Here is a 20281-nt window from a genome sequence, read left to right as displayed (position 1 = left end):
ATGATATTCAACGTATCTCTGGCTTGCCAAGTGTTTAGTTCTGATCATTTGTCCATTATTTCTGAAGCAAGAAATGCGTAAGTCACTTTTGCAGTGAAACCACAAATAAAGGTAAACAGAACTATCAAATAAAAAAACAATATTTTATTTCTAATTTTTTCAAAAAAAAAATATCAAATACAATCTTTATAATAGGAAGACGAATTCTAGACTCAAGTTTTGTTTTAAAAAGTCAATGTTCAAGGACCATTTATCTTTAAAATTTGGTGTGAAAGTATTTCTAAAACCTGTTCGTTTTTAAACATGAAATACATTTTAAATGTTGCTTTAATGTTGTCTTACTATTACACAAATTTCAGGTTCTTTCGAGTATTTTACACATTTTCTTTGTGTAAGGAGCGGAAAATATAAGACGACATTTGTCTAGTTCATACAGAGGATCTTCCATGAAACATGAGAGTAGCACGATGACTTCCTGAAGTCCTGCAATTACTCCAACTGAGGTAGTCCTCTTTAGACAAACAGATGAGGTAGAAGACGCTGCTCATAAACTGAGGTATAAGGTTTTTAATGGCATTTGTCTCTCTGCGCGTAAATTTCAGTATTTGAGAAAATAAATAAATAGCCATGAATATGCGGGAACAGTTATAAAGAGTTCCATACAATAATCTTATAAAAAAAAAACTAAATATCTGCAACATTCTATTATCAGAAAGTGAAGAATACGACATTTGATNTGACCCTTGAAAAGCTTTTTTTTAAATGAATAAGAAATAAGATCATATCATTTTCATATTGCAAAGTCAAAGTAATAAATGATTACTTGACTCTGTTAGTTAAGCAGTACTCCCTTAAAAGCTCAAATACACTTGTTAAAAAGGTTAGCCTTTATAGTGTGCATTGACAATGTAATAAAAACAACCATATACCACTGGAAAACCAAACCAAACATTTTTTTAAAATCATTAAAAACCCCCCAAAAAAATCCTGGTTAAAGGGCCTGGGTAAGTCAACTAACACATGTGGATGAAATTCAATATATATAATAAAACAAGACATCATATATATGTTGTGGTGTATAGCCGACCAAGCTGCTGGACTGATTGGACTGGATTTTTTTTTGTGGGCACTCATAGGTGGCTGGGGGGTGTTATAGGCTATACAAAATTAAAATTTATTTTATTTTTACTAGAGATATGACAACCCAAAGTTGTCAAAATCTGAAGGAAACTCTTCCTTTTTCCGGTCATATTGAAAGCACAAAATAGTCATTCCACATTTTGGAAATGCCAAGACTTTTGTGATTATTAAATTTAGAATTTTAAAATCAGATCGTGATCGTTCATTGATCTTTATGCAATGGTTGATCTTTTAAAAATGTTTATTAATAACAGTGGTCGATTTATCATTCTTTGATATTTTACGTGATCATTAATCATTAATTTTTAACAATAGTTGAACATTTTCAATGGTTGATCTTTCACATATTGAACTTGAACAATTGTCTATTTTTAACAATTGGTGATCTTATAATGGTTAATTATTACAATGGTAGATCTTTAACAATGGTTGATTTTTAGTAATTGGTGATCTTTCACGGTGGTTGATCATTAACAAATGTTTTTCATTAACAAATTAGCAATATTTGATCATAACAATAGTTGATCTTTAACAATGCGTATTCTCTAACAATGGTTGATCTTTAGCAATGACTGATCTTTAACAATGGTATGATTTTTAGTAATTGGTGATCTTACACGATGGTTGATCATTAACAACTGTTAACAATGGTAAATAATTAGCAATATTTGATCATAAAAATAGTTAATCTTTAACAATGCTTTTTCTTTAATAATGGTTGATATTTAACAATGGTTGATCTTTTAAAATGATTGATCTTTAACACTGGTTGATCGTTAAAAATGGATGATCTTGAAAAATGGTTGATTTTTAACAATGGTAGATTTTTTAACAATGGTTGATCTTTAACTATTGTTTATCGTTAACAATATCTTTCACATGCACTGGTTGATCTTGAACAATGGTAGATTTTTAACAATTGGTTAATCATGACAATTGTTACACAAAGATCACTAATTGTTACAAATCAATCATTGTTAATGATCAAGTACTATTATAAAATATCAACCAATGACAAATATCAACCATTGTTATCAATTCAACATTTGTGAAAGATTAACTGTTGTGAAAGATCAACCATTATATAAACATTACCAATTTTTATCAATTAACTATTTTTAAAAATCAACCAATGAAAATAATTAATCATAGTTTAAGAGCAGTTTGACACCAATATTTGTTAACAGTAAATAAAAATTTCAATGGAACGATTTGGTAAGAATAAACGATTACAGAACATACTAAAGAACGATCAGGATCTGTTTTGAAAATTCTAAAAAGTCCCCCTCCCCCCCCATCGTGATAGGGTTAAATCATGCAAACGTAATTTTAAATTTCATTTCAAGCTCGATTCACAACGGTACCTGTCAAACCTGTACATTATGCAACAATTTCAGGAAATGTCGCTTTTTCTCTTAAAACTCTTAAATATCTATAATTTATAATTATAATCAGAGACCAAGGTGTTGTGATACTTCAAAGCCGATCCAGTCTTGGTTTCCATGCACTCCTAAAGTGAATGCAATTTATTGAAAATATGCTTTTTTCAATTTAATGAATTCGTAACGCACGCTTGAACCGTATCTACGCAATTATCTCCGTCATTCGGTATTTTCACGCAATTTTTAATACGCGTTCATATGAGACTATGATACGGGGGCAAATTTATTGCGTAAAAGTAAATGTTTAATTAGGTGTATTGTATAAATCATTCTTAAATTCCATGGATTTGAATTTAAATTTGACAAAAAAAAATAAAAAATTAATTGATTTGAATCTATGAGAATGATGTTAAAAGGAAGGAAGGATACCGGCGTTTATTTATTATTTATATCTATATAATAAAACAAGACATTCATAAATATGTTCCCTCTGGCCGGCCAAACGACTGGACCAAGTGGGCTGAATTCTTTTGTGGACACTCATGGGTAGCCGGGGCGGGGGATAAGCAAAAAAATTAAATTTTTTATTTTTTTTTTCAAATCATTAATTTTATTTTTTTAATTTCTATTCCTGATATACATTATCTCAATTCACAGAGAAATAATTTATGGCATTTATTTATTCACATAATTTAAAATTTATGATTCATGAAACAATATTTGCAAAGTAACATCTAGTCTGGTCTGCCACTTCTATAATCTTTCTATCTTTTTGTTCTTTCAAAATTCCTGGTGATATGTTTGGTTTTTTCAGAATAAGACAATTTTGGTCTTATTTAAAATATTTAAATCTGGATGAAATATTCCAAATAAGTGTAGGGGTCATATGAAGTCTTATCTAGCTTACATCATTTACTAAATTACAAGATTGAAGTTTGAAGATTTCTAATTATATATTATTTAATACATTTCATATTTTAATGCTTTTACTTAAATATGTTTAAATTCAAGATTTGCTCAAATCTGAAATATTTTTAGCACAATTCTGAAGAGCTTCCTTGTAATTAGCTAAGATGTCCAAGAATCCCTCTTTAAATTTGCACGTATTTAGATAATTGTCAAGAAGGAAATGCTTATATTTGTTAAATTAAACAAATTATGAACAATATTAAACAGTATTTTATAAAGTATTTCTATTTAAACCTTTAATTATCGTTTTTAGCGTTCTAAACTCTAGATACGGTTTGTGCTTAATGTCCTGTGTAAGCCACGCGTTTAAATCCCCTCCGGTCCCCCCTACTCGTCTCACCGCCTCCCCCGTGGTATGTTGCGTTCATCTCTCCAGCAGTCGTACAGCGGTTATTGTGGAGTAGAGACGGTACCGTGCTCAGCTCCCCCTGTCTTCTATGCTTGAGTGAAACAATGTTTAAATGGAAAGCTTCCAGAATGGGGAAAAAGGATAAAAGTGAAAAATATTCAGAAAATAAAATATTTGCAAAAAATTCCAAAAAAGAGAATACCATCAATAACAATGAAGGGTGAGATACATTTAAAAAATTAATAAATAATGGATATCATATTTACATAAATACATTGCTTGAATTAAACTGCAAAATACTCAACCTTAAAGAGACTTAATTTCACGTGATCCTCCAGTTACTAGATTGGCATGTCTGAATTACAACGATGCCCTTAAAAGCTGTGCATAAGCTACTTTTAAATTTCTTGAGACAGAAACAATGGAGAACATTGTGAGAATTAAATACTTTTCAAGTTAGAAAAACCACAATAGCTTTTTCATATTATTGATCAAATATTAGGCTACCAATGTACCATTTGAACTTGAAATACACCTCTTTACTTGGAGGGTCACATGAAATTACAATGACAGTATAGAATTTGAATTGGACAATTTTGTAAAGGGACCGGTCATATATATGTCTTATAAGAATGGAAAAAAATTGGAACAAATCCACAAATGATATGAATTCTATACATGAAGGGTAATAGGAGGTTAAATCATTAACGACATTGTATAATAAATTAATTAATTAACATCAACCTTCACTCTGTAGAAATCTAGGACGAGCCCTCCTCAAAAGTGCCAATTAAGATTACGTTGTTAAGCCCCTTAACTTATTTAGATAGATGTCATATGTATCTATTTAGATCATTTACTCTAATATTAAAATTGGTAACTAGACACTAGACACTATAGACACTATTTACACTAGACACCATTTACACTAGACACCATTTACACTAGACACCATTTACACTAGACAACATTTACACTAGACATCATTTACACTAGACTCCATTTACACTAACAACTATTTACACTAGACAGTAGACACCATTTACATATTTAAAGAGAAACAACGAAAACCTTTTATAGACAATGGAGGACCATTAATAATTCTACCCCAGTCTTCACTTTTATTTTAGTTTTGTTTTAAGATTAGCATAATTCAGTGTATTTCATAGAGCTGTAAAATAGAAAGACGATTTTTAAACAATCTTCTGTGCATTTGTTTTTGTTATAAAGCAAATCGTTTTACAAGTTGTCTGAAAATTAACTCTTAAAATGAAATTGGTCTGTGTACACTGCACAATTGATGTGTTTCATGTTCATTGACCTTTTTAAAATCCTAACTTGAGGCTTACAGTCAGCCGTCTTCTTACTCTACATTTTTCTGGGTCTCATTGTATATTTGATGGTTTCTCTAATTGCTAAGATCAGTTTTGATCTAAATTTTGAAATGTCATCATCCATTGATTAGAAACCACACCCTTGTATGACATATTTTGCAATTTAAGTTTAACCTAACATAACCAGAGGCTGAATTTAAAGAATTTGAGCCGCAGCATAAATTTGAGACGCGGCTCAAATATGGTTGGTTCTGGTTTGTTCCATTTAAAATTGTATTCAATGTTTTAAGATTTCAGCCGGCGCTCAAGTGAAACCGGTTTTTGGCGGATTTGAGACGCGGCTCAAATTCATTAAATTCGGAATCTGGCTTCTAGAGCATTTTTCCCTATTTTCTTATAATAATTTTAGCTTTTAAATTGCAACCCTTTATTTTTACCTTTAAAGAATAACAATGCATGTAAATATCGCGTAAGTGAAGAAATGATCGCAAACATTGTTTATAGAATCTAATTCTTCACTCTTGAAAATCTTTTCAAAGTTTTAGTGTCAAATATAATTTTAACAGATCTTATGAAACTTTGATAAAATCTGATAAAAACTGTTCAACCAGCATCATTAATGGTTCTTATCCAACTAAAACAAACTAGAAAAAAATAGCAAAGTTTTTTTTTTAATAATCTTTAAGCATCTTTTCATTGTTTGAATGTATAGCCGCATCTTTCCCAAAAATCAAGTTGTAAATTTCCACACAAAATAATATTTGCATGCTCTTTCTGAAGTCTTCATACATATATATCAAGGCGTACTATAAAACAGTGAGAACCAGAAAACTCTAGAAGAAGGAGGAGGACTTATAGAATCAAGTTATTCCTTTGAACATGTTGTTTTCCTAATTCACAGTTTTATTGGTTCTCACTGTACAGTGAAATTTTTAGTTGATTTTTTTATGTTCTTAAATGAAAACCTCTTGCATGTCGTAATCGTAATGCAGAGTGAACACTGAACTCTGAAAACATAAAGGAATTGTCCGCTAAATTTAAACTTATCTTTCACTGAAAAAAGAGTTTAATTTTTAAGTCATAACTTTGACTCTTATAGTCTGACAGAAGAAAAAAACATGTTCTTGTTGATATATCTAAAAATTGATAATTTTCATCTGTGGTTTTTATTAAAATAGTGACTTGTCTATTCATGTTACAGAAATAAATGAATTAAACATTTTTTAGTCAGAAAAACGACGATATCCTTTTCATCGTTAATCCGATAAATTAAGGGAGAAGAAAACTATTGTAAATTGGTCATGTAACACTTTAAAGGGAGTGTTCGCGAAAAATAAAAGGGGGTACAGGCTTACGGCAAAAAATTAGCCCCTTTGATCGCTACTAATCTTACTTTTATAAATCTGTTGCGTCTATAAGGAGAAATTTGTTAAAAACAACTCATGCTGAAGATCGTTAGCGTCCATACAAATCCAGAAAGTTGCAACATTCAACTTGGATCGCAAAAAAAAATCATTGTAATTCCAAACAAATTATTTAGATATTATTCGATTATTTTTCGACGCATTCGTATGTAGTTAATATTACGCATTTAAAAAAAATTAAATAATATTTCGCTGATGAGGATTTTCGAACATTCCTGGAAAATATGAAAATCATTAACAAAAATCTTCGAACAGGAATAAATGTTTTCAAAAGTGACTATCAGATTATAAAAAAATAAAAATAAATATTATGAAATATGAACTATTTACGAAAGCGTCGAAATATTATAGATGATTTTTGGTTGTAATATATAAATGATTTGTGTGGAAATAAACTGATTCTTTTACGATCCAAGTTGAACGTTGCAACTTTCTGAATTTTTATGGACGCTACGTTCTTCGGTATGAGTCGTTTTTAAAAATTTTCTCCTGATAGACGCAACAAATAGGAGTAAGATTAGTAGTGATCAAAAGCGCTTATTGTTCTAGGTAAGTCTATACCCCCTTTCATTTTTTGCGAACACTCCCTTTAAAAATTACGCCAGCAGTTTCTGGTTTTATTTTTACGACAGGCCTTCTCCTTTACTAGATAATTGCAAATATTTCATTTAGATATTTTATTTAGTTTAACGTGCAAAATATTTAATTTAGTTTAACGTGCAAAATATTTTATTTAGTTTAACGTTCAAAGTTCCTAATGGAGTTTATTTTTCAGTCCATTTAATCGCTTTGCAGATTTGTTTATTTGGCTATATTCATGCTTTCAAATTACCTGCCCCCCCTATTCATATTTTTACAACCCTCATTCCCCCTTCCATTATATATTTTTACATTTTCCCACACCCCTTTTAGTTTAATCTGACCCTACATGATGACCTTTTCCTATTGTGGCCAACCAATATGTATTACAATTGCAAATAAACAGGAATGCATATATGTAAATGTAATTACAAAAGTAAAATTGATCGCCAATGTTATTTTTTAAACATAAAATACATGGTTTTAAAAAAGACTAAAATGGTTGAGGGGAGAAAATTCCCCACCATGTCACAATTGAACCCCCCCCCCCTTCAAAGAAAAATTTAAAACACATATCCCGATCGATAGAAGTTAGTTTGACTAGGATCGACAGGAAATCCGTTTGTTTACTTTGTTTTAATTTTGTTTTTAAATTTGTTTTTCTACATTGTAACCCAAGATATCATTTCCGGGAAACCACATAGAGGGGTGGTCAGCTTATTTACATGGGAAAGGAACTGATTAATTTTCTAGTCCCTGTTCATTTTCAACCTGATGGTGTGATCCTTCGATATTTAAAAATAGCTCTACGTGACATGAAAATGGAAAGGTACAAGGCTTAGAAAATTAGAATTGGAGTTATTAGTTTCTTTATATTATTTAATAGCATTTACAAGAACCATGCTTATTTAAACTTTATATTTTCTGTTTTTTCTTCTTTCCGCTAGTATTTTTAGTATTTTCAAACCGTTTTTAGAATTAGAATATCTTTAGGTTATATAGACTATCTCTAGGATTTCGGAGGCATAGGAGGGAATATCTTTAGTACAATTTGGGACTATATTTAGAATTTTGGGACTATTTATAGTATAAAGGGACCATCTTATGACTTTGGGACTACAAAGTTTTAGTATATTTGGGAATTACTATTCTTTGGACTCTTTGTAGACTGTAGTATATTGGTATAAGTATAAGAAAGATGCGTGCAGAGAATCAGTTTAAAATTACCTATTTTCAGATCAAAGCAGTCCCCGCCCCATCTGCGGTTTCCTGGCCCGCCCACTCACCCGCACCACCTGGAGCCGGTCCCTCCCACCCCTCCTCATCATCCAGAGCACAGGGTTCAACCCCTACCCAGAGAGAGAACCCCTTTCAATTCATCAGACTACCCGGAGAATGAGATCCTCGCTACAGATTCACTGTATGGAAGCAGTCTAGAGATACCAAACCTGGGATATGCTTTCAAAACCAAACAATCCAATAGCCAAACCAAACAAGTCAACAAGCAAGCCAAACAAGTCAATCATCAAACCTTCTCCTTCGGTAGAAACACCACAGCACCATCTGGTTTAAGACAATGTCAAAACAACAAATATTTTTCAATCAAAGGAACGGAGAAATTAATTTCCGACATGCATTTGTGAATTTAATCACAATTGACACAAAAGTTCATATGTATTACTTTGTATACGTGACTTCAAGTGACACTAAATTTAAAATAGTAATGTTTGATTCAAAAGGGTAACCTTTATACCTATTGCTTAGTAAAAATCTGATAATTTCATGCATTGTCTCAGTATTGTAATATAAATCTGCAAACCGTTTTAGTAGATAAACTACAATCGAAAATAATCAATTTTTAGCAATCTTCCATGATTTGGATAAGGTTTCAGACACATTGTTCTGAATCCGGCACAACACTCTTTACACTTGAAATTATGTTTTTAGTACCTTTTCCTTTGTCCAGTGTAAGAACCTGAAAAGTGTTGAATAAGAAGTTATAGAACTAATCAAAAGTATTTATTGTTCTTACAAATCAGACATATTAAATCAGTTATTAAATGATTCTGCTGAAAATTTTAGAATGTGATATCCTTAATCCCGATCTGTTAATTAATCTGGAGATTAAATTCATGAGGAAAACAAGAAATATTTAATCTGGAGATTAAGAAAAAGAGTGTTTCAAGCATTAATCCCGATATCCACCATTCTAAAGTTCCCAGCTCTGTTTACACTGCACAATTGCTGTGTCTCATGTTCTATAGACTTTTTAAAGTTATAATTTGAGTCTCAAAGACATTTTCCTATTCCACAGTTTTCTTGTTCTCACTGTACACTTTTGTTCAATAAAACATAGTTTCCCGGATTTAGGAGTGGACAATGTAGAAAATCTACGAAACCTTTCTGGTCTACGGTACAATGTTGGAGGAGCGAATCCGAGAAACGAGAAATATTTCTCAGTGGATTCTAGCTTTCTCAACAATCCTGGGGTTAGAGATAGACTACGGGAAACTGATGCAAGATCAAGGAATGATCTCTACTACTGTCAGGATCGGAGTTTGGATCAAAACTTGATAAACAATTCATCTTCTAAACCGTTTCTTCAAGCCAACCTTAATCTACAATCATCGAATTTAAAGCAACAGAATAATAATTATCCAGGTTAATATATTTTCTTTTTTTTTGTTAACAAATCTAGTATTTAATATTCTAAAAGGAATTGTAGATGACATTTTAAGTGACCCTTCCTCGTGTTTGTAGATTGTCACTTCCGATTCACAACAGTGCGGTAAATTTCTATCTTGAGTTTTGGCCGTTTTTAAATATCCTTCATTCTCTTCGCAACATAAATTTGCAAGTCACGTTAATAGAGATGCAACAATTGAAAACAATTTCACCTAAAAAACAAGGATATCACATTTATTCTTGGTTAAGCAAAGATTTATTGAAAGTCATTTTGAGAGAGAAACCACAATTGAAAGTAATGCTAGAAAAACAAGAATATCTCATTCTTTTTAATCAAGCAAAGGATGCCACAAAGATAGATAAACAAAATAAAAAACTATGCTAGTTAAACAACGATATCTTCTTATTCATTCTTGATCTTGGGAGTCACATAGATAGATTTTAAACAATACTTGACAAACAATTATTTCTCATTAATTCTTGATCAAGTTTGTTGTGAATTGGAATTATTCACCTCTGTCCTCCATGAACAGTATGATCAATAGAAATTACGTTTAGAGTCCATTTAATTGTTTAGGTTTAGAAGAATGGAACACACAACTCCAGGCTTACACTGCCTGGGTCAACTCACAGCTCAGGAAGTATCCAGGAGCAAGATTAGTTCAGGTCAAAATTAAAGGGATCGTCAATGTTTTTTCAGTTGCCCTTTATTTTAAAAGTTTCAAAAAAGATTGAAAACATTTATCTATGAATTGATGATGGAATATTTTATCTAAACATTTCAACTTTCAGACACATGTGTCTTTTTATTTAGAAAACTCCTTTCTATTTTTCACAAATATTAAAATATTGATATTTAAATATTCAGACAAATTAATATTTTAGGATTTGAAATCTGATCTTCGATCTGGGAAAGTGATTGCTCAGTTGCTAAATGTTTTAAGTAAGTATGTATGCCTCACCTACCTGCACTTCCTGACCTAACTGACCTACCAGACCTACTTAAACTCCCTGACTTACATGTCCTGCCTGACCTACCAGACCTACTTAAACTCCCTGACTTACCTGACCTAACTGAACTACCTAAACTCCCTGACCTACCTGACCTACTTGACCTAATTAAACTCCCTGACTTACCTGACCTACCTGACCTACCTAAACTCCCTGACCTACTTAAACTCCCTGACCTACCTGACGTACCTGAATTACCTAAACTCTCTGACTTAGCTGACCTACCTGACCTACCTAAACTCCCTGACTTACCTGACCTTCCCGACCTACCTAAACTTCTTCACTTACCTGATTTACCTGACGAACCTGGCCTACCTGACATACTTGAACTACCTGATTTACCTGACCTACCTGACTTACCTGACCTGCACTTCATGACCTACCTGACCTGCCTGACCTACCTGGCCTACCTAACCTACCTGACCTACCTGACCTACCTGACCAACCTGACCTACCTGACCTACCTGACCTACCTGACCTACCTAACCTACCTGACCTACCTAACCTATCTAATCTACCTGCCTACTATAACCTAACTGACCTACCAGACCTAGTTGACCTACCTCACATCCCTGACCTACCTGAATAACCTGACCTACCTAATCTACCTGACCTACCTGACATACCTGACTTACCTGACCTATCTGACCTACCTGTACCGTCAGGTGGTGAAAGGCTGGAGGGTCTGGATTATGATGATATTAGTGAAGAGGGACTTGAGATGAATATGAAGATTATTCTACAGTTAATGAAAAAGAAGAATATAAATGTAAACAATATTGACGCAAGGTAGAACTTAGAATTCAATAGAATTCATAACTCGAATAAAATTAAAATTGTTTCATCCTAACATCTTTGAAATTCGGTATTTCAAGCTAGAAATTCTAAGTCAAAAGTTTACAAAATCGGGTTGCAACTTGCAAAGCTATTATCATTCGAATATTAAAGATTGTATTTAGTTCCTATTCAAGAGTTTTATTGAAGATTGTATTTAGTTTCTATTCAAGAGTTTTTATAAAGATTGTATTCAGTTCCTATTCAATAGTTTTTATAAAGATTGTATTTAGATTCAAGAGTTTTTAAAGATTGTATTTAGATTCAAGAGTTTTTTTAAGATTGTATTTAGATTTAAGAGTTTTTATAAAAAAACCGCCTTTAAAAAAAGGACAAAACCTTTAAAGAATTAAACACATACTTGCTTTAAACCTAATTATTTGACGCCTAAATTTGTTAAACTTGGTAGTGTTTAGATAAGAACTATTGCAGCAAGCGTTATGAATTATTATTATCATTATTTTTATTACTATTATTATCATGTATACCCAGGGACCTTGTGTCTGGTAACCTGAAGTCTGTGATGAGGTTGATCCTGGGTTTAGCAGCTCATTATAAACCACAAAGTGTTAAACATCATGTGGATCAGGTAAATCAGAATATAATCTAATTAGAAACCATAACCTTGAAATAGCAACCTTGAGGTCGCTTGAACTCGTTTTTCAAAGTGGAAACATGTAATTTAAAGCAATAGAAGTAATATAAAGGTACCCTCCATTTATTATTGGCATGTCCGATTCACAATTCAACAATTTTCATTTCCGGAGACTTTCTGTTTGAGATAGCGCTAGTTCAAAATGTTTGAACCCGATATTCACTGTGAACACTTTTAAATTGAAGTAATAAATTAGAATATTGATCATATTCCTCGAAGAAGATCATTTTTAAATTTTTATATCTCCTTCCTATATTGTTTCTGATTAATCAATCTGCAATTTTAAGCCAAATAGGAAAAATATAAATTTTAAGAGAAAAAAATGTAATCACAAATATAACTTTAAAAATAAATAGAGGGCCACTTGAAATTACGTTTAGAATCCTTCGCTAATTCTCTCATTCTTTGTCCCTGTAAACTCCGGTCAATGTAGTACCGGGCCAATTTTTACGCAACTAGAACAAGCTGTACTGAACAGTACACATACGGGACAGTACACCACATTAATCAGCCCCTTCTATGGATGATAGTGTTGTATGGTACCTCTGTTGTAAAGATACAGATTATTAACTCAAATTTTAATTTAAAGATGTATTTCTAGACGAGTTTAAACACGAGCAGGACGGATGATGCTGAGATGAGAAGTATCCAGGAGAAGGTAGAACCAAGGAGGACGGAGAACATCGAACCCAGCTCTAGGGTTAGCATAGAGACACAAACCATTGGGATTCTCAGATCTGAGAAAACAGGTTCAAAAGACTCGCCACCGTTGTCGATGTCTCCGGATACTTCTGGTTCTATGAACGAAAGTTTTAATCGAGCTGGTTCAGGCCGGAAACTGCCTTTAGTTCCGAGTAAATCAAATACCTTACCATCTAAAAAAACTGAAAAGAAATCTCCGGGAAATGAAGATAAGGAGGTCACTTACCATCCAATGAACAATGGTAAAAGTAAACCAGCGGCTCTAAGATTCTGGGAGACAATGGAGACTGATAAACTGGATTTTAAATACAACACGATACACCGGATGTCCGGAAACCGGCGAATTCTTCCGCAGCCACCGGAGAAATCTCTGAGATCAAAATCCGTGGAACGTGACCACAAAATGGCCGCTCATTCCAGTTTTGAAGAGAGTCCGCGGGAATCTTTTGATACTTCTCCAAGGATGTCCCGAGGATCAACCAGAAGTTCAGGAGGTTCAGGAGAAAGTAATTTCTTTTCACGACCGGGCAAAATCCCCCCAGACGGCGCTAGCTTGCAGGAATTCATCAATTCTATAAATTTAAAAGAAAATTTGAACAAATATTTATCTTTTTTTTCAAAAACTTCTTCTAGAGTCTTGAATTGACGTTGTTATAGAGTGAAGGAAGCGAACTTGAGAATCAAAGAACTGTCGAAGGATTTGGAGATGGGAAAATCCGCGAGTTTGAGGAGAGAAGAGATGGGGAGGGAAGTTCGGACAATAATTCTCCAACAACTAGTTTGATTAAAGGTAAACATTCAATAGTCCTTAGGTCGATTATAATGAATATTGGCTGGGCCGCTAAACTATCTATCGCCGGTTCAAATCCTGAATCACCGATTGAAAGTTAAAGATTCAGTAGGATTGGAATAGATGATTTAGTAGTTGAACTGACGGTAGATAGTTCAGTGACCTTTCCAATCTAATATTTTCGTTCTTTTGATAGCAAAGTGTTTAATATGATTTATGTAAATTAGGGAAACCAAAAATATATGATTGGATGAAAGGTGAACTAGAAACTGGAAGGAAAAAATGGGCGGTTCCTTCCTCCCCCAGCCTTCCCTCCCCTTCCCCCAACCCCTCCTCTTCCCTCCTCTCCCTCAGCACCCCGGCGAAGAATGAGGAGGAACTACCTTATTCTTTCATTGAAGCTGAACTTGCTCATGCTAAACAACAACTGCAAGAGCTCTATAATGTGGTAAGTGTTCACAATATGGTATATATTAATGGGTGAGCTAATTTTGTTCAGGACTTTTGAATTTATTGTTATAAAAGCTGAACCACGATGATTACATGACTAAAACAGTTTATTGGTATAAGGTTGGATATATGCACTACTTTGGTTCAAGTTTCATAAAAATAAAACTTTGTTCTGATAGTCCTCTTTGTATACTTGTTCTTCTCTCTTGGTGATGGCAGCTGCCAGGGGCCTAGGGATTGATTCACTGTCACTGTCAAGTTCCCACCAAATATGCTTGATGTTAAGCTTAAGGGAGTTGAGGTTTGGGATCTCCTCTCAATCAACCTCTGCTTGATGTTAAGCTTCAGGTAGTTGAGGTTTGGGATCTCCTCTCAATCAACCTCTGCTTGATGATTGTCCAAATGTTTTCTATTGGCCAAATATCCGTCAATCCCTAGGCCCCTGGCAGCTACCATCGCCAAGGAAGATGAACAAGTATAAAAGAAGACCATCAGAACAAAATTTAATTTCTTAATAAACTTGAACCAAAGTAGTACATATATCTAACCTTATACCAATAAACTGTTTTAGTCATGTAATCATCGGGGCACAGCTTTTATAAGACAATTTTTAAAAATTTTTGCTCACCATTTCGTAACAAGCATTATTAGTTAATATATCTAAATAGTGCTTAAAAATTAATAATGCCTTAAAATGAATAAGCTTTAAGACCCATATATCTGGCAAAGTGTTAAAGATATAGAACACATGTTTAAAGTGAATCAATATGTATAAATATTACCAACATAGTAGATAGAACACATCATATATGTTAACTTTAACTCATTCCTTCTTATTAATCGCTTGCATACTGCTGTTTTGTTTGTAATCATTCCTAGCTGTTATACCCTAATGAGAGGAGGGGGAGGGGGAGGGTAAGATTGATTGAGTACAAATATTCCCGTGCTAAATTTAGAAAATCTTCTACAAGCATGAAGTTATTTTAAGACTCTATTGAAGAATTCCACTTATGTGATTTTGAATAGCTTTACTCATTCTATTGTTTATTTGAATTCCTTTTGGGGAAAATTGATTATCTATACACATTATATTGTTTATTTGAATTCCTCTTGGGGAAAATTGATTATCTATACACATTCTATTGTTTATTTGAATTCCTTTATGGGAAAATTGATTATCTATACACATTCTATTGTTTATTTGAATTCCTTTATGGGAAAATTTATTAACTATACACATTCCCTTGTTTTAGTTGAATTCCTCTTAGTGAAAATTTATTAACTGTACACATTCCCTTGTTTTAGTTGAATACCCCTAGTGGGGAGTTGATTAACAATAAATTACAACTGGATAGTGGAATATTCTTCAGTATGCATAATCAGGTCTGAAATTATCAAGCAATGAGCATTGAGCATGCTAATTGTATACTTCACAAGTTCACATGCACAAGTATGAAGATGCAACATGCACATTACTCTCCGCTTAAACCATACTTTTGCTATTACTGCAGCATTCATGGACAGCTTATTTCAGGGTGACATTATGATACATATAGCTTTAACTAGAATGCAGCATGCAATGGATTATTTACCATGCATCAGTCAAACTTCAAGGAACCAGTATGCAATTTATAATAGGATGCAGTATTAAGCATGGATATTAATTATCACTTAACAAAATACATAACTGGCTATGAAAGATTCCATGCAAAATATGTTTTTTTTCTGGAATCTTGATTATGAGGAGTGTTTGTGAAAAACCTCGACTCGATCCAAAGGAACTTTAGCTACAGACTTGATCCTCCTTCTCAAGTGGCATGTTTGATTCACAATATGACCCTAAAACTTGTTATCTGAGTCACAATATGGAAGACATCGTTATTTTCTTTAATGAAAATAAATAAATTGAGACAATTTCATTAATTCTCTTTGGAAATTCCGCAATTCACTTTTACAGAGAAAAAACAATTAAAATATCAATTGATATAAAAATTAGGATATCTTTTTCTATCATCTTTTGTTGGACAAAGGTCTGTTGGGCACCGATGTGAATCAGACATGCTACTCTATAAACGGAGGTAGCTTGAAACTACGTCAGTACAGGTCCGAATACTTTTTACATCATAAAGTAATCATATTTTTTTTAAACATGTCAATTTATAAAATTTAGTTTAATTTTAAGATAGCTGTACTGTTTTAAACCCAGGCATTAGTTAAACCACTAAACATGGTTAATTGCTTAATTGCTTGCTACGCGCACTCTAACTGCACAGTGCACAATATACTCGCACATTACTGCATGATATATATGAAATGTATTGTATATATACACACAATTATGTAGTTAACTTTTTACTTACTAACTAAAAAATTCAAGAAAAATTCCATGTTCATGTTCATGTTTATTTTCATCGTCATGTTCAAGTTCATGTTCAAGTTCTTGTTCATGTTCATGTTCATGTTCATGTTCATGTTCATGTTCATGTTCATGTTCATGTTCATGTTCATGTTCATGTTCATGTTCATGTTCATGTTGGGACTGTATGCGTAGTTTAAGGGACTGTACGCGTAGTTTAAGGGACTGTATGCGTAGTTTAAGGGACTGTACGCGTAGTTTAAGGGACTGTACGCGTAGTTTAAGGGACTGTACGCGTAGTTTAAGGGACTGTATGCCTAGTTTAAGGGACTGTACGCGTAGTTTAAGGGACTGTACGCGTAGTTTAAGGAACTGTACGCGTAGTTTCAAGTGACTCAACATATAAAGATGGCAATGCCCGAATCAAAATGGCATCATTGAAACCTTTGTCTGAACAAAAATGTGGAAGATATTGTCGTTAGTGTTTGAAATCTTTAAATCGAATAATTCCTGTATAGTTTAACTTTTTAAGGAAACCCACAATTGAAATTAATCAGTTTTCAAAGTTATAAACTTTATTATTCAAGGGGATCATTGTGAATTGAACATTGCAATCTTTTTTCTAGAGGGCCACTTGAAATTACGCTTTCATGTCCCTTTAAAGGGTGCCTAATTTTGATTCTGTTGCACAAACTAAGTTATATATCTGTTCAGGCTGTATTTGACCGGCCTGGCTATTACAGGTTTTATACTAAGAATATGGATAAAGAATACGGAATGGTTAAGGAGGAGGTAAGATATTTAACTTTATATTCCTTATCTTTCTCATCTTTTCGTATGTTAAAGGCCTAGGTACATGCTGCCTAGACCCCTCTCCCCTCCATCTGTATCTGTATCTGTATCTGTATCTGTATCTGTATCTACATCTGTATCTGCAACTGTATCTGTATCTGTATCTGTATCTGTATCTACATCTGCATCTGCAACTGTATCTGCAACTGTATCTGTATCTGTATCTGTATCTGTATCTGTATCTGTATAGCTGTATCTGTATCTGTATCTATATCTGTATCTGTATCTGTTTCTGTATCTGTATCTGTATCTTTATCTGTATCCAGGTTTGACCGAACGGATACCGGTCACCACATTCTTGACACCCTGGAGCAGTGCTTATCTGTATTGTCGGAGCAATCTGAACTGAGCCGAACCAAAACAAACAAACAAACCTCAAACAATACGAAGGTGTCTTATTTATACGAAAATTAAAATTATCATTACTTTTTTTGATTATTTTATTGTGTTGATTATTTTATCATTTTTTAATATTTTGATTTTATTTTATTTAGGTTATTTACTTTATGCCGCGCAGTCCAACTCCATTCCTTACAAGTATTTCTAAACCTATCAATTCAGTGTCACTTAAAGATTTTAAGGTACGTAATGTAGTACCCATGAATATAATCTAAAAATCCCCCTCTCTTTGTTTACAAAAAAGAGTACTGCAGTTTCTTGACGAAATATAAACAAAACTGTGCCTACTATCATTCTTTATTTAATTCGAAAAAAGGGTTCCTAGTAATGCCTCCAATCTAACTATATTAGACCAAAATATTAAAAATTTCTTTGCTTTGAGGTATCACAGTCACAGTGCCTTTAAAGGGAGTGGCCGGCAATGTGTAGCAGTTGAACTAAGATTGCAGTATTGAAGAAAATTTGTTTAGGATTCATTTGAGACCCTTCAGACGTTTTACGGAGCATATTTGTTCAGCAAGAGCTCAAATGAAATATTTAAAATTCTCATAGATTGTCCATTTTGGAGGGATGAATTTGAGAATCGATTTTATTTGAATTATTCAATGACAACCACGAAAAATATAACAAAATATTCTACAGTAAACTAAATAGTTGTTTAGAAACAATTGATTCTAACATTGATTTATTGACAAATATCTAATGAGAAATATGTTCCTTAACATCTATTTAGTTTACTTTATTACATTTTCCTCGTCGCTTTTGAATAATTTTTATTACACTGATTCTTAAAATCATCCCTCAAAAATGGATAATGAATGAGAATCTTGAATATTGAATATGCGCTCTTGCTGAACAAATATGCACCGTAAAAACGTCTGATAGGTCTCAAATGAATCCTGAAAAATTTCTCAATAATGCTGCAATCTTAGTTCAACTACCATACATTGCCGGTCAGTCCCTTTAATTTTAGTCTACATATATGTCTTATAGTATTTTCAAAAATTATTTCGGTCACAATTGGTTTGGTTTTACTTCATTATTGTAATACGAGTTTAAATTTCAAGTTTAAAACCTTCATGTCAATTTTTTTTAGTCTTTTTTCGTGTTCATATTTGCTTTTTATTTGTAAAAAATGTCATGCTAGTTGACGCGGCGTGACGAGAAACTTACAGACAGATCATATTTATAAAAAGCCATCTAGTGCTTCAAAACAGCTCTTTACTTAGTTTTTCATCTTTTTCTGATTAAAAAATTCTAAAAAAACCATTACTCTTGTAATGAGTAACTTATTATTACTTTCCACAAACGATAAGTTTTTGATCCTTGAATCTTTACCACCTGATATATTGAAAACCTTTATTATTTCAGATTAGTATTTAAAAAATTGTGTCAGGGTTTAAGGGACTGTAAGCGTAGTTTAAGGGACTGTATGCGTAGTTTAAGGGACTGTACGCGTAGTTTAAGGGACTGTATGCGTAGTTTAAGGGACTGTACGCGTAGTTTAAGGGACTGTATGCGTAGTTTAAGGGATTGTATGCGTAGTTTAAGGGACTGTATGCGTAGTTTAAGGGACTGTAAGCGTAGTTTAAGGGACTGTACGCGTAGTTTAAGGGACTGTATGCGTAGTTTAATGGGATGAACGCCTCGTATAAATGTTTTGAAAATAACCTGGGAATCCTGGTTTTAAATTTTACATATTTTGATAAAATTGGATAAAGCAGTGTGATCAGAACTCAGGAGGGGAGTTTGTTACAACCTGATGTGAGGAAAGTTCAGGAACTCGTTTAGGACAGGAGGGCCGGGCCTGGTCAATTGTAGTTTATTAAATGTTACGTTATTTGTTTACAAAAACTAGTTTTAGAGCTGCATAATATCTCAAAATTTATTATGTCAACCCATTTTTCTTCATTAATAAATATAATAATTATTACTTCATTTCTTTAGTGTGGGGGAGAGGGAGGGGGATTGCTTAAAAAATGTGTTAAATCTTATTATCTGTTTTGAAACCTAGGATATCATAGTTCTTATCTGACTTCTGGTTTCAATCAACGAATATTTCTGATCAGAAGCTTGCGTAATTTTCATTAATTTCTGGAATTTATTTTCAGGTTTACAAGACAAGCCATTCATGTTGAACTTTAGACAAAATTTTGGAAAAAAAAACTTTCGATTTGATTTTAAAACAAAGCGTCTTGCGCGCTGATATGGCGACTCTATCCCCCCTCTTTATCTGACAAATGTTGCCCCCACCCCCTCATGTAAAATGTGTAGTTGCGCCTATGATGTGAAGGGTGGTGAGTGAGTGAAGGCGTGTGCTGTATTTCTTATTTCTAATTGTATACTCTTCAGATTATCTTAAATCCAACA

The 20281-nt window shown here is 33.0% G+C and overlaps 1 protein-coding gene across 1 annotated transcript; it reads left to right on the top strand.

The window, feature by feature from the left end:
- Window positions 1-17784, top strand: LOC111713082 (neuron navigator 3). The gene is made up of 14 exons (XM_023487874.1): window positions 1-77; window positions 482-556; window positions 8415-8785; window positions 9548-9838; window positions 10440-10528; window positions 10748-10805; window positions 11539-11662; window positions 12200-12296; window positions 12964-13623; window positions 13722-13854; window positions 14082-14302; window positions 15610-15687; window positions 17375-17452; window positions 17779-17784. The coding sequence occupies exons 1-14, from the start codon at window positions 1-3 to the stop codon at window positions 17782-17784; spliced, it is 2358 nt and encodes a 785-aa protein (XP_023343642.1).
- The last annotated feature ends 2497 nt before the right edge of the window (window positions 17785-20281 follow it).

This window comes from Eurytemora carolleeae, unplaced genomic scaffold (genome assembly GCF_000591075.1).
Source record: "Eurytemora carolleeae unplaced genomic scaffold, Eaff_2.0 scaffold1374, whole genome shotgun sequence".
Classification (NCBI taxonomy): Eukaryota; Metazoa; Arthropoda; class Copepoda; order Calanoida; family Temoridae; genus Eurytemora; species Eurytemora carolleeae.
This window is presented reverse-complemented; position numbering and strand designations above follow the sequence as displayed.

Excerpts from the sequence above, each read along its gene's own strand:
- LOC111713082 (XM_023487874.1), top strand. The coding sequence starts at position 1 with ATGATATTCAACGTATCTCTGGCTTGCCAAGTGTTTAGTTCTGATCAT. Across the intron at positions 10,806-11,538 it reads TCAGTTGCTAAATGTTTTAA|GTGGTGAAAGGCTGGAGGGT; the intron begins GTAAGTATGTAT and ends CTGTACCGTCAG. Across the intron at positions 13,624-13,721 it reads CAGACGGCGCTAGCTTGCAG|AGTGAAGGAAGCGAACTTGA; the intron begins GAATTCATCAAT and ends ACGTTGTTATAG.